Below are 14,468 nucleotides of genomic sequence, written 5' to 3'. Positions count from 1 at the left end.
ACCACTGCAGGAAACCCATGGTCTTGCTGGAGAGAGAACACACACCTACAGGAAATAAAGTGGGAACCACAGCCTATGGTATGTGTCAACCAAACACCTACCGACCGACCGTTTACCAAGTGCTGACTACGTCGTCACTGAGGCTGATGTAAAACCTTCTCTTCTTCCCACAGTGCACAATCAACGAGGAAACAAAAGTAAGATAGAAAACACTAGCAAAGGATATGACACCATTTAGTTGTTAAATTCCATTGTCTAGAACATGTGCCCAATGCTGGAGGCTGGGAGACACTAATGTCTTGGCAGAGGCTGGGTCTAGATTGCAGGGGGAGCCTGTGCCCCAAGTGCAAGAGGGTGACTTCTCTGGCTTGTGGGTGTCATGTGGCATCCCAAGGCCCTGTGGACTAGAGATTCTGGCTTATTAAAAGAAGCTTGAAATCTGGAGTTTTATTTATTCATTTTAAAGACTGATTGATTTGTGTATGTGTGTGTGTGAGAGAGAGAGAGACAGACAGACAGACAGAGAGACTGAGAGAGCGCAGCAGGCAGAGGGAGAAGCAGGCTCCCCACTGAGCAAGGAGCCCGATGCAGGACTCGATCCCAGGACCCTGGGATCATGACCTGAGCCAAAGACAGACGCTTAACCGACTGAGCCATCCAGGCGTCCCTGAAATCTGGAGTTTTATAAATGTTGGTGACTACTTTTAATTTTTAAAAACCATATGGGTCAATCACAGCATGGAGTTTGCTGTTTGCAACTTCTAGGGACAGAAAGAAGTAGAAAGGGCATTTCTGGAAAGAACTAGCCTCACAAAGACAGGGAAGAACATGGTTCAAAAGCATTCATGAATGGGTGCATCGTCTCTAAGTAGAGTTTGTATTAATCTATGTATCATATTTTGTTAATACTGAATATCAATGAGATGGCTGAAACTAAATGTTAAATGAATAAGTTTCCAGAAAATCATGAGCATCCAAGGGTTAATCTTCACATAACCACTACAGCTGAGGTATCAATATACAAAGTGATTATTATGAGTGACCACTGTCATAATTAAAACACTGAAGATTTTTATGTGTAAATGTAGTGTTGTAAAATAATGCATGAAAAAAAATGTATTAAAACTAGAACACATACCTCTGGAGCATAGTAACTAAAATAAGGACCCTCCTGGATTTAGACACAAATGTTTATTTATATTATAAGAGTGTTTCTCCAAGTGTGATTCCCCAGACTAGGTTGATACTCAGCAAAATGCATGTTCCTGGGATCCCCACCTACTGAACTGGAATCTCTGGGATGGGGTCTGGAAATCTGCATTCCAACATGCTTCCTGCATGATTTTTATTGACACTGAATTTTAAGAGCAGAGTGTACTGCAGATGGTCCACAGACACATGGAAAGATGCTCAACATCACTCATCATCAGAAAGATACAAATTAAAACTACAATGAGCTACCACCTTACACATGTCAGAATGGCTAAGGTGAACAACACAAGAAACAAAAGGTGTTGGCAAGGATGTGGAGAAAGGGGAACCCTCACGCACTGTTGGTGGGAATGCAAACTGGTGCAGCCACTCTGGAAAACAGTGCGGAGGTTCCTCAAAAAGTTAAAAATATAACTACCCTGTGATCCAGTAATTGCACTACTGGGTATTTATCCAAAAATACAAAAACATGAATTCAAAGGGATACATGCATCCCTATATTTACTGCAGCATTATTTACAATACCCAAGTTTAAAAGCAGCCCAAGTGCCCATTGATAGATAAATGGATAAAGAAGATGTGGTATATAGATATAAAGGAATATTATTCAGCCATAAAAATAATGAAATCATGCATTTGCAATGACATGGATGGAGCTAGAGAATATCATGCTAAGTGAAGTAGTCAGAGAAAGACAAATACCATATGATTTCACTCATAGCTGGAATTTAAGAAACAAAACAAACAAGCAAAGGAAAATAAAAAGAGAGAGACAAACCAAGAAACAGACTCTTCAACTACAGAGAACAATCTGATGGTTACCAGAGGGGAGGTGGGTGGGGGGATAGGTGAAATAGGTGATGGGGATTAAGGAGGGCTCTTGTGATGAGCACTGGGTAACGTATGGGATTACTGAATCACTATATTATACACCTGATAATGTAACACTGTATGTTAACTATACTAGAATTAAAATTAAAACTTAATAAGTAAGTAAATAAATATTTTTAAAAAACAGACTGTACTGGACAGAGGGGAAGGAAACAAAGCGCAGGCAAATAAAATACGCAAAATTAGGATATTTCCGAGAAACAGGATGCCTAAAAATGGTGATTTGCCAGCTTAAATAGGGGAAATAAATCAAGTACAATTAGTCTGATAATTCTTACTGAATTATCTTTTAATATGTTTTTCAAGACTTTTAACTTTTACTTATTTGAAAGGACAGTATATCATGAATTAGTGTGATTATCATCTAGGGTTCCGAAACCATTTTAATTTTACAGGTTTGGTTTGAAGACCATGACTAACCATAACAGGTAACATATACCACCTGCCAGAACTCTGCGCCAAGGTCTCACTTACAAGAACCGTGTAACATAGGCATATTACTATTTTACAGATAAGGAAGCAGAAGGATTAAGTGATTGGCCAAAATCCAATCAGTGCCAGAGCTTTGAGTTTTTCCTATTTTTTTCTCAGCATTAAAATGCTCTAAATACCATAGGAGAGAACCCAGATCCACAACAGTGTAGATGCACTTAACGCCACTGAACTATACTTAAAAATGATTACAGTGGTAAATTCCATCTTATGTATATTTTGCCAAAATAAAAAACAATGAGCAGTCATAAGAGTGAATGCAGAGTGCTGCTCCCAAGTACCCCTCGCTGGAGAGTCCTGGAAATGTGAATTATGTATGAAAGAATGAGCAGAGAACACGAATGAGGAAACCCTGTAGCATGCGCTTTTCATCGTCATCTGGGAAAAGGAGAGCACCTGCAGGGACGGGTACGGGAAAAGCCTTTCTAAACTGTGAAGGGCCTCATTTTATGAGGATATCCCAAAGGGTCAGGATCTGCAGTTGTGTCTTCCTCTGAGATTTTCTCTGAGACCCTTCTCACTTTTTCAGCTTCAGAATAAGTTTTTTCCCCCTCCAAATGATGGTGCTATACTGTTTTCGTTTCAAAGAAAATGGAAAAAACACAAAGTAAACCAGAGCTGGAGTTCAGGGAGCTTAGTCCTTAGAACGGACTGATCGCCCTTGGGTCAGAACTTTTCATCAGTCGGGTGGTCAGCCAACTCAGTTTGGGCTGCTCCATAGCAAGCAGCAGAGCTCAAGAGTGAACTCATTATCTGTTACACATGGAGCTGTGGGCAATCTGAGCTGAACAATAAGAGAACTTTAAAATGGGAAATGAGACTTTCAGTTATAGCTTGCTCCCTTTTCTCACAGCTGAAAATGCAAGATTCGGAGGCAGCTGAAAAGCAAAGAAACAGAGCATTACTTTTTAAAATATATTTAAAAAATACATTACTTTTAAAATACCACCTTCTTGGAATTAAGAGCAAACCAAGCAGTTATCAGCCCATGAATAAAGATCTGTGAGAACCCTCTACATGTAAAATACCCCTGTTCCTGAGAATCTTTTTCTGTCTCATTGAGAAGATATGTATAAATAGATGGCTATGATCTAGAGATGGGGAGCTACGTGAGACACTGCATAAATTCAAAATGAGCCATTTCTATAGGTTTTCAGAGAGGAAGACAATCACTGTAGGCTGAAATGGTCAAGGAAGGCTTTGCAGAGGGGGTCAAAGTTTGAACTAGGCCTGGAAGATGTTCCATATTCAGATAGGGAAAAGGAATGAGGAAAACATTTGAGGCAGGAAGAGAAGCATGTACAAAGGCCTGGAGGTAGTTAAGGCCTGGGTATCTTCGAGCCACCAGTCTGGCTACGGCTGGGGACTAATGCAGCACAGCTGAAGACCAGACTCTCCCTGCCAATTCTTCTCTTTTCCCCGTGTCCGAATACACTCGGGGCCCGTCATCAAGTGACGGAATGGTGCCTTCCCCTACGATGGGTGGAATTCCTGTCCTTGCCCCACTTGTGTTGGGCTTAGCCACGTGACTTGCTTTGGCAGAACAAGAATGTGGGTGGAAGGGCATCGATTCTGAGCAGAGGACTTGAGAGGCTGTGTCATGTGTTTCCACACAACCCCCTGTACTCTTGCCGTTCACCGTGAGAAGCATGTGTCACAGGGAGCTACTGGTTTGAGGACAGTGAGAGACAAGACCTGACTCACATTCTGGAACCAAGGATGATGACTGGCAGACCCAGGAGAGAGGAAATGTCTGTGACTGTAAGCCACTGGGATTCGGAGGTTGTTTTTATGCATTGAACACTGACTGATACACACGCCCACCCTGGCTGGTGAGTGGATCTAGGGCACTGAAGCCAAGGGTAGACTTTCCTTTAACATAGGAAGCCATATTGGAGACCAGAAATGTGATTACTGTAAGAGTTCCTCCTGCTGGGCCTGGTCCTGGATGGTCAAAGATGAACCTTGGTGGGAGAGGGAGGGTGGAAAGGAATGGTGGAAAGATGCCATGATCATTCCGCCATGTTAATTTTCTCCCTCAGTGGCTGGCACCCTTCTGCACCTGAGGAGCAGAATGAAGTTATGTTTCTCTCTCTGTTCCTCACTCGTGCAGCCATCACTGAACCACAACCACCACCAAATTTCAGTTAAGGAACAGAACAGATGATGGAATGAACATTGCCTAAAATATCAATGACGATCATTGTTGGAGTGCAGGATTACAGATAATCTAAATTTCATTTCTTCTGTTTGTCAACTTTTTTCCCTTACAATAAGTTGATGTTATTTTTGAAGTCAGAAAAATAAAATATGTTACTAAAAGAAATAAAAAGAAATTCACTAAGCAGGCCACCTCATATTAACTGATTCGCCAGTACCTTCTTTGAAAAACAGATTGTTCAGGCTCCCAGCAAGAAGAACGGCTAATGTTTTTTGTTTTTTGTTTTTTTAAATTTTTTTATTGTTATGTTAATCCCCATACATTACATCATTAGTTTTAGATATAGTGTTCCATGATTCATTGTTTGTGCATAACACCCAGTGCTCCATGCAGAACGTGCCCTCCTCAATACCCATCACCAGGCTAACCCATCCTCCCACCCCCCTCCCCTCTAGAACCTTCAGTTTGTTTTTCAGAGTCCATCATCTCTCATGGTTCTTCTCCCCCTCCGATTTCCCCCCCTTCATTCTTCCCCTCCTGCTACATTCTTCTTCTTCTTTTTTTCTTTCTTAACATATATTGCATTATTTGTTTCAGAGGTACAGATCTGAGATTCAACCATCTTGCACAATTCACAGCGCTTACCAGAGCACATACCCTCCCCAGTGTCCATCACCCAGTCACCCCATCCCTCCCACCCCACCCCCCACTCCAGCAACCCTCAGTTTGTTTCCTGAGATTAAGAATTCCTCATATCAGTGAGGTCATATGATACATGTCTTTCTCTGTTTGACTTATTTCGCTCAGCATAATACCCTCCAGTTCCATCCACGTCGTTGCAAATGGCAAGATCTCATTCCTTTTGATGGCTGCATAATATTCCATTGTATATATATACCACATCAAGAACGGCTAATGTTAATACTGCAGAGCTTCTCTACCTCCAGACACACTCCTCAGTCCTTACACCTCTCTTCTGGTTTCCAGGCAACATCACTGGTCTCTGCACAGTGGGACTTTGTGTTGGCATGACCCCGGGAAACAAAACTCTTCAGTTGCAGCTGACTTCCACTTCAACAGCAGGCCTTATTTAGGAATAGCAGACAACCCTGTGCTTCCAATCAACTGGGAAGAGGAACTTTTCTAACGACAACCAGGCTGAGAAACTAAGCTGCTTTTTAAATAAAGTTGCTCTTATTAGGATAGTAAGTGTCCCAGTGCTCCTGGGTGGCTCAGTGGGTTAAGTGTCTGCCTTCAGCCCAGGTCATGATCTCAGGGTTCTGGGATCGAGCCCTGCGTCGGGCTATCTGCTCAGTGGGGCGTCTGCTTCTCCCTCTCCCTCTACTCCTCCCTCTTGCACGCATGCTCTCTCTCTCTCCAATAAATAAATTAAAAAATCTTAAAAAAAAAAGAGAGAGTAGGTGTCCTAACCCACTTTACCCAAAAGAACACCTGGGCAAGAGGGGCCCCTGCCCTGACTCCACTCTTTAGAGGGTCTCTGCTCTAACCTTCACCCAGCCACTCCCCTACTCACAGGGCAACAAGTCTGTGGGGCTAAAAGGATATGCCCACTTGGAGCCAATGATCCCCCTACATTTCAGTCCACACTCTACAAACCCAGACCCTTGGAATTCCCTGCCCAAATGGCTCTGAGACTCTGCCCTATATCCATCCTCCCAAGGGTAGATGGCACTGTTAGTGTGTACATCCTAGGCCAGAGGGCAGCCAAGGGGCAGCTCGTTGCAGGGGAGTGATGGGTTGTCTGGAGCCTACTCTCTGGGCTGGATCATCCACATCATGCATGCAAGGCTCCCATGGTGCAGGATGGATGGGATGGGTGGGGGGGGGGGGGAAGTCTAGAGGTAGGCCATGAGCAGCTCCAAGATACCACCTTGTACAGAACTCAAAGAAATCTAAGAATACTAAGTCCAAACTTTTAGGACATTATGAAGGCATTAAGGTAAGAAGATAGAACACATTTAACTGCTTATTAACTTGATTTAGAACTTTAAATATAGAGATATATGGTATATAAGCCTTCAATCTACTCTTGCCCCAGGCCCTAATAAATATTGGGGGTGGGCTTGCACAGAGCCCTGTCCTCCATTCCCTGTGGGATTCCACATTGCCTCCCACCCCATCCTTTTTATTCTCTTCTCCTAGTCATCAGGCCTACTTGAAATGCAAAATAGAAATATAAAAGAATTTCTTCAGACTCTTTCTCTTTGAGAAGATGCTTAATTTTCTGGGACATTTGAAACCTTGGGAAACTTTCTCAGTTATAGAACAGCCACAGTTGTTAATGAGTAGAACATGACATCTCCCCTTCCTCATCCTGGATTTTCCTGCCCATTAGCCTACAGCCTTTAGTCTACACCCTGGGACCTGGGCTAGAACAGGTCCCCATCTCTGACAACTTTGTCTCAGTGCTTAGGATACAGTGCTAAATACCCTTCCTCAGCCCACAGTATCCTGGCTATACTTCACTGGCTACTGACCCCATGCCCCCAGGCACACAGCCAAGCAGAATGTCCCCATGTCACTCATTTGTCCTCTGCATGGACCTCACTTCCTAAAGAATGCTGGTTGCTGTTTTTATTTTCACACTAGTTCCTAGATGCTTCTGCTCCTTCTGTCCATTACATCCGGCAGATAGGCCCTTGTATCTTGCCTACAGTCTCTTCCCTGGCTTTATTCTAGGACAATGTAGATGCTCAAGAAATGTTGGCTGGTTTTGAGCATCTTGAGCAAACACCTGGCATCCTGGGGAACCTAGGGATTAAATCCTTACCCCCTTAGTGTGTCCTGAACAACTTCAGGTAGCCTGAGGTTAGACTCCTATTCACACTTCTTTGAGTCCTTGCCCAAAACTTCCGCGATTATACACCACTGTCCTAGATCAAAGTCTGGTCTGGCTCCACTGTGATCACCCTAATCTGAGAGCAACTGCTGGAGAGTGGCTACCACCCTCCCGCGTGCCTCCACTGCTTCTCTTCTCCAGACTATTCTCTACAATGAAGCAAACTAAAATAATGATAATTATTACACTTTGTGTGGATGATAGCCTTTAATTCTCCCCGCACACTTCTAAAAACAAATTATCTCCATTTTCAGACAAGAAAATAGAGACTTGGTGAAGTTAAATGATTTGCTCAAGGGCCCACGGCTAAAAAGCAATGGAATCAGGATTCAAATCACACCCATCTAACTTTAGGATCCACAATCTTGGCCACTCCATGAGAATGCTTTCCAGGGAGAGGCAGTTTTGTAGAAGGCAAACTTGGACAGAAAATGCCATATTTATGAAGCTGAAAACTCTCAGCACAGTGTGGCAGGCCCACCAACCCGGCCGGGCACACCACTGTCCCCACAGCGTTCTCCACAGCAGCCTCAGTGGGCCTTTCTACTCCTTGAACATGGCATACAATCTTGATTCTGGGCCTTGATAATCCCGCACTATGGCTTAGAATCTACCCCCCTGCCTCTCTCCCTCATCTCAATTCCCTTGGTGGACATCAGAAACATTGCTTCCTCAGGAAAGCTGCCTCTGACCCCAAGAACTGGAAGACCCTCCTGCTGGAGGCTCCCAGAGTCTCCTAGTCTGTTCCCATTACAATATACACTTCACTGGCTATAGTTAGCTAAGTGTCCTTACTGGTTGACAAGAAGTTCAATAGCACCCACCCTCTTTGAGCCTCCTGATAGTTGAAGATGAAAATGACACAAATCATTATTTTAGAGTAGTTGTGACAGATTCAGAAGTAGGGAGACAGTTAACTCTGGGGGAGCCGGAGCCACCATTCAAGGCCAGGGGCCTTTAAACTGTGTCCCCCTTGGAGCATGTACTGAAGCCCCTTGAAGGGTACATGGGCATCAAGTTCCACATCCTCAACTTCCATGTGTAGTCTTCTCTAAAGTGGACCTGCCTGAGAACGGAAGGCCCCTTTCCCACTTCACACGAGAAAGGCACACCTTACAGCCACACAGAATCTTACTGACCTGGGTGGGAAGTTCAAAGGCTCCAAACAAAGGGCCAACTTGAAACACAGGTGTTGAGAGAGGGAAAGGCTCACCACTCAAAACAAATCTTTTTGGAGGTCAAGTGGTTTCTAACTCTGCTTCTACACAATGGAAGGCAGGCACCTAATCATCTTGTCAGGTGGTGTATTAAAAGAAGCGTCATTGATCCCTCAGTGACAGATAACTTGGAAGGAGTTCAAGAAACGGAATGGCATTGCTCTCACAAAGCTCTTCTATTCTCATCCACTTATTTATGGGAATAAGGTTTCTCACACTGATACCGATAAAAAGTACTTAACTTTTATAGAAACGAAAAACAGCAATATAATTGATCCTGAACATTCATCCCTTTATCCTGGAACAAATCAGAGGGGGAAAACGGTTTCATCTATTATCTCATTAAGAGATGTTTCCCCCCAGATTTTTCTTTTTTAAGCTTAATACCAATATTTATGATTTTAATGTTTTTAAGTTGTTTTAACCAATTGTGTAATTTCTTAACACTTAAGTGCCTTATGATGACAGGATATAAATAATTACTTATCAATTTATAAACAATTTGTTGAAGAGAAGTATGAAAGAGATCAAGAAGAGACTTATAAACATAGAAATATATTATAGTAGGAGAAATCTTTGTGGAGAAAACAGAATGGGAATAGTTCATGGGGAAAAACAAGGAACAATGTAAAATTTCCCAAATGTTAAAAAAGCTTATTGTACACCACCAAGAGTGAACCCTAATGTACACCGTGGACTTGGGTGATAATGGCATGTCAACGTAGGTTCACTGATTGTAACAAATACACCACTGTGGTGGAGGATGCTTATACGGGGGGAGGCTATGCATGTGTAGAGAGTACACAGGAATTTTCTCAATTTTACTGTGAGCTGAAAACTGCTCCAAAAAATAAAGTCTATTAAAAAAAAGCTATTATAAAAATCGGGGTGCATGTCCCCCTTCAGATCCCACTTCCCTTTTTTTCCCTCCCATCCTCTTTTCTTTTACTATTATTTAGTTGCCTTTTCTACTTGGTTTATTTGGACCATATCTGACCGCCTTCTACTGAAGATAACAATTTTCTACAATTTTCTTCTGAATCCTGCAGTTCATTAATTGTATTGATATATTGTCTAGAAGGTCTTTCAGATGCTATTTCCTGTCAGGTTCTGCAGTATTTTGTCATAAACACAATGTTGGTTTTTCCTCTTCACTCATACTAAATCAGGGCAAGATTGTTCTGTAGGCAGTAACTGTCAACAGGCAAAATCTGTGGTCTGCCTTGAGCTGTACTCTCTTTGCATCTGTGCGGAGGATATTTTTTCCTTAGGGTGAGGTCTGAGGGGTTAACTGACTGCCCAGTTCCTACTTTCACTGACCTTCTAACCTTGGGTTTTTATGAACTAATATAGTAATTACAAAGCTAAACTTCTCAGCATACACCTTCACTAAAGCTCTTCTGTACTGTCAGGAGCACTTTGTGCACTGGGACTTCATCTTAAGATGGCACCATGCCACAGTCTGCATCCTACACCGCTCTCCTCTTAAAGCTGGAAGAGCAAAGATGATCTTCATTTTTGTATCCTCCACAAATAGCGCAGGTTACATGTGTAAACAGATACTCCATAACGTTTGCTAAAGCCAAGCAAATGGAGTGAATTCCACTAAAGGTTCATCATATAAGTCAACCTGGGAAAGACATTCAATATTTTGAAACCTTTTGAGAAGAACAAATAAATCGTTCAGAGTCTTAGCCTTTTCCTTTTATAATTTCTGGTTAAAACTAGTTCTTCGTGCACAGTTTCTAACTAACCCTTGAAAGAGTTCCTAGACAGCACCCTAATCCATCTGGGCCCGAAGATCAAGCCTGTAGGCTCACAGATGTGGCCCAGACTAGGGAGTGGAAGCAGATATCAGTAGGCACTACTCTGTTCTGGGATGCGCCACTACATGTAAATGTTGACAATTATGTTTAAAAATAACTAACAACCCAAATGAAATACAGGATGGATTTGGATTTTTGAATTAACTGCTTGAGATACTGCTTGAGGAGAAAATCTAAGGCAATTAAACAAAAGAATCTCCAGATTTTGTTTCCATAAGAAACTTCCTCCGGAAATACTTTTCTCTAGGATTTGTTATTCTTTTGGTGTAAACTTAAAAAAATGTTCCTGTTAAAAACTATCAAAGGGTCTCAGCATACAGGTTTTACAAAGGGACTGTGGGTATTTCAAAATTACAAAGCCTCCCTTTTAGAAGTCATGGTATCAACATGGGAATGGTCACAGTCTACTTCAAGAACAAGGCAAGAGCCCTAAGGTCAGCATGCTGAAGTAGCTATTCACGCAGAGCACTGACCAGAAGATAGATTATCCAATCAAACACTGAGAAAATGGAAATACTTAAAATCAGCAACTTCAAAAATGCTTCCACTTCCATTATGGTCTTTAAATGTGATTGTAAATTAGAAGAACATACTTATATGGTTTTTAAGAACATATTATTATCCAGAAGAATTCAGCAGGAGGATTTCTGCTTCCTCCTATGACAGAGTAGCTTGCAGTCAGACCAAAGCTCCACAAAAATAGCTAGAAAAGCTGGATTAAAATATATCTGTGCAAAGGGCTTTGGAGAGCTATGGAGGCAACCAGGACTCAAGGGGCCAAGATCCAAAAGAGAAAGGAACCATAAAGAGGTGCTGAGACATTCTGAGAGCCACATCCCCTCCCCGCCCCCGGTGAGAGGCTGAGAATCACGGCAGAGGACTTGAACAGGCTCCTCACAGAAATGGATATTTACATGGATAATAAACATTTGGAAAGGTACTCAAATCTTTGGCAATAGAAAATTCAACTTAAAACCACAGGCGATACCACTACACATTCACACAGAATAACTAATTTTATTTATTTTTTAATGGCAGCACCAAGGGCTGGCAAGGACTTGGAATAACAGGAATTCTCATACAATACTAATGAAGGCAAATCATGCAATCACTTTGGAAAACTGCTTGGCACCTTATCCTAAGGCTAAATATGTGCATAACCTGTGATCCAGCAATTGTACTTGTAAGTATATATACAAGAAAAAAGTCTACATATGTTCAGCAAAAGACAGGTATGAGAATGTTCTCAACAGCATTACTTGTTAAAGCCTCTAACTAGATAAAAAATCAAATGTCCATCAATAATACAACAGATAAGCTTATTCTGGTACAATCACACAATGGAATACTAAAGGGCAAAGAAAAAGAACAAACTATGGACTGCCATATGCAACAACATGAATGAAGGTAAACACCAAAGAGTAATGATGATTCCATTTTATGTAAAGTTCAAAAGCCGGAAAAACCAAGGCCAGAGAGGTTGGAATCATGATTATCTTGGTAATGGGGATCAATGGCTGGGAAGGGTATAGTGAGTCTGCCGGTATACTATTTATCTTGACACGGGTGGCAGTCAAATGGGATGTGCACTTTGTAAACATTCATAGCGGGCAGTTATGTTTTGTGTGCTGATGCATTAGAGGCCACGGCAAGCTGCAGATCCACTAACACCCATTTTCCTCCTCCTCCTCTTGGTTAATACAATACTATGGCCATGTTGCACAACTCTTGAGCACCATTTTTATAGACTCAATGTGAAAGTTTCCTTCTGGAGGAACTGTAGAAGGTGGGGACTCTGAATGTAACTCCCAATTGTAGTTATGTGTATGGTTGTTCAGATAGAGACTGCTTTTGTCAGCTTCTTGTGTAGCTCAATATCACCATGTAACTAAGTGCTGGCCAATGGGATGGAAGCAGAAGTAAAAGTGTCATTTCTAGGTCTTTCTAGTAAGAAATCTGGTTGTACACTTCCCTGGCTCTTTCTTCCCTCCCTAAGGACTGGAAAATGGCCAGGTGAAAAGGCTGCCCTGGGCCCAGAGATAGAAGCCATGTGTTGAGGATGGCACAGCCCCTGTGTCTGGACTGGTATGTGAGGAAGAATTAAGCTTCTAGCGGGTTTGAGCCACTGATTTGGGGGAGTCTCTTTGTTACAGAAACTGAGATGGTACCCTAAATAACAGGCATTAAATCATGCCATTGAAGGTAGTTATGGTTTGAAAACTTTGTGTAGTTGATCCCTGAACAACTCAAGGTCCATTTATACACAGATTTTTTTTGATAAGTACAGTACAGGACTATAAACATACTTTCTCTTCCTTATGATTTTATTAATAACTTTTTTTCCTACCTTACTTTATTCTCAGAACACATTATATAAGACATATAACATACAAAATATGTGTTAATTAACAGTTTATGTTATTGGTAAGGCTTCCCAGTCAACAGTGGGCTATTAGCAATTAAGTTTCTGGGGAGTGAAAAGTTATACACAGATTTTCAACTGCATAGGTGGTTGATGCCCCTAACCTCTCCCCGAACCCCCAATGTGTTATTCAAGGGTCAACCATACTTTTACTGTTCATTATTTGTCAAAGACAATAGTATTTAATTGCTTTGTTGTCAGTGAGCCACCACAGAACCTAGAGATGACTCTAGAAAAAAGCACAGTGCAAGGGAAAGAATATTTTCTCATGAGGAAGCTGAGAGTACCCTTCTATTTCTGCCTCTAGTGATATGGGACTTAGTTTTTTTTTTCTAAAGATTGATTTGTTTTAGAGAGAGAGAGCGCCCAGGGGGAGGGGCAGAAAAAGAGGGAGACAGAGAATCCTCAAGCAGACTACCCCCTAAGCATGGAGCCCAACACAGGGCTCGATCCCAGGACCCTGAGATCATGACCCAAGCCAAAAGCAAAAGTTGGCCACTTAACCGACTGAGCCGTCCAGGCACCCCAGGACTTGGTTCTTTTAACCTGTAAAATATAAAGGTGTCTGGATGTCCCCAATGATCTCGTCTGTGTCTAACATTCTTTGACTTTCCGAAAAAGACTTAATGACCCTCACGCAATTACGGTTGGCTGGAGGCCTCAGTGGGAAAAGGCCTATACTTCTGTGACATCCTTGTACATATGACTTGAAGGAAGCCTTTTCAGATACGGAGAACAATGCTTTTTATTATGTAGACTGTTTGTAGAATTAAATCACAATAAACTTTACATTTTCTAGGTGCTCTCTTTAGTTATCCCAGCATCAATAAGCACCAAATATTAACAACAGCAAAAAGGAGTGTCTTTAAAACACGAAGCATTGATGACCCTTTGTGCATCAAGGTATCTTGAATTAATGTAGCCAAATGGAAATAAGGACAGAAGAAGAGGATTAGTCAACAGACAGATATGCTTTGGATGCTGAATCCAAAGAAACAAATGGGTTTCTTTTCTTTCTAAATCCTTCAGGGGCCTATTAGTTGACATATGACCTAAGAGTTGGGTTTGTGTTTTTTTAAAGGAATACATTTGCAATATTTTGTGAGACAGTGAATGATGTTTGTTAGTATATAGGTGACACTAAAAAAAAAAAAATCCTCTATACTTTATATGGTTTAACTATATACAAGTTATCTTACCTGGGGGTTTTTAAATACAGCATATTTTTCCTCTTTCTCCAGAAACAGCACTTTATTTTCTGTGTCTCTTGTCCAGTCTGATAAGACTTCAACAACATTTTCATGGTCTTCAAAAATCCTTTCTGATGAAACAAGAAAAAGCATTCTTTTGGACCCAAAACATTAGGCTTTCCAACAGAGAAATAAGC

At 41.7% G+C, this 14,468-nt stretch overlaps 1 protein-coding gene across 3 annotated transcripts in view; it reads right to left on the bottom strand.

Annotated features, from left to right (window-relative positions):
• Positions 1-14,468, bottom strand: part of APBB1IP (amyloid beta precursor protein binding family B member 1 interacting protein) — a 109,934-nt gene that overhangs the window by 31,989 nt on the left and 63,477 nt on the right. For all 3 annotated transcript variants that reach the window (XM_078075257.1, XM_078075258.1, XM_036092297.2), the window contains exon 7: positions 14,281-14,402. In XM_078075257.1, the coding sequence (XP_077931383.1) occupies positions 14,281-14,402 (122 nt within the window). The remainder of the gene's footprint in view (positions 1-14,280; positions 14,403-14,468) is intronic.

Source organism: Halichoerus grypus, chromosome 6 (genome assembly GCF_964656455.1).
Source record: "Halichoerus grypus chromosome 6, mHalGry1.hap1.1, whole genome shotgun sequence".
NCBI lineage: Eukaryota > Metazoa > Chordata > Mammalia > Carnivora > Phocidae > Halichoerus > Halichoerus grypus.
Note: the sequence above shows the minus strand (reverse complement) of the source record. Positions and strands in the feature narration are given on the sequence as shown.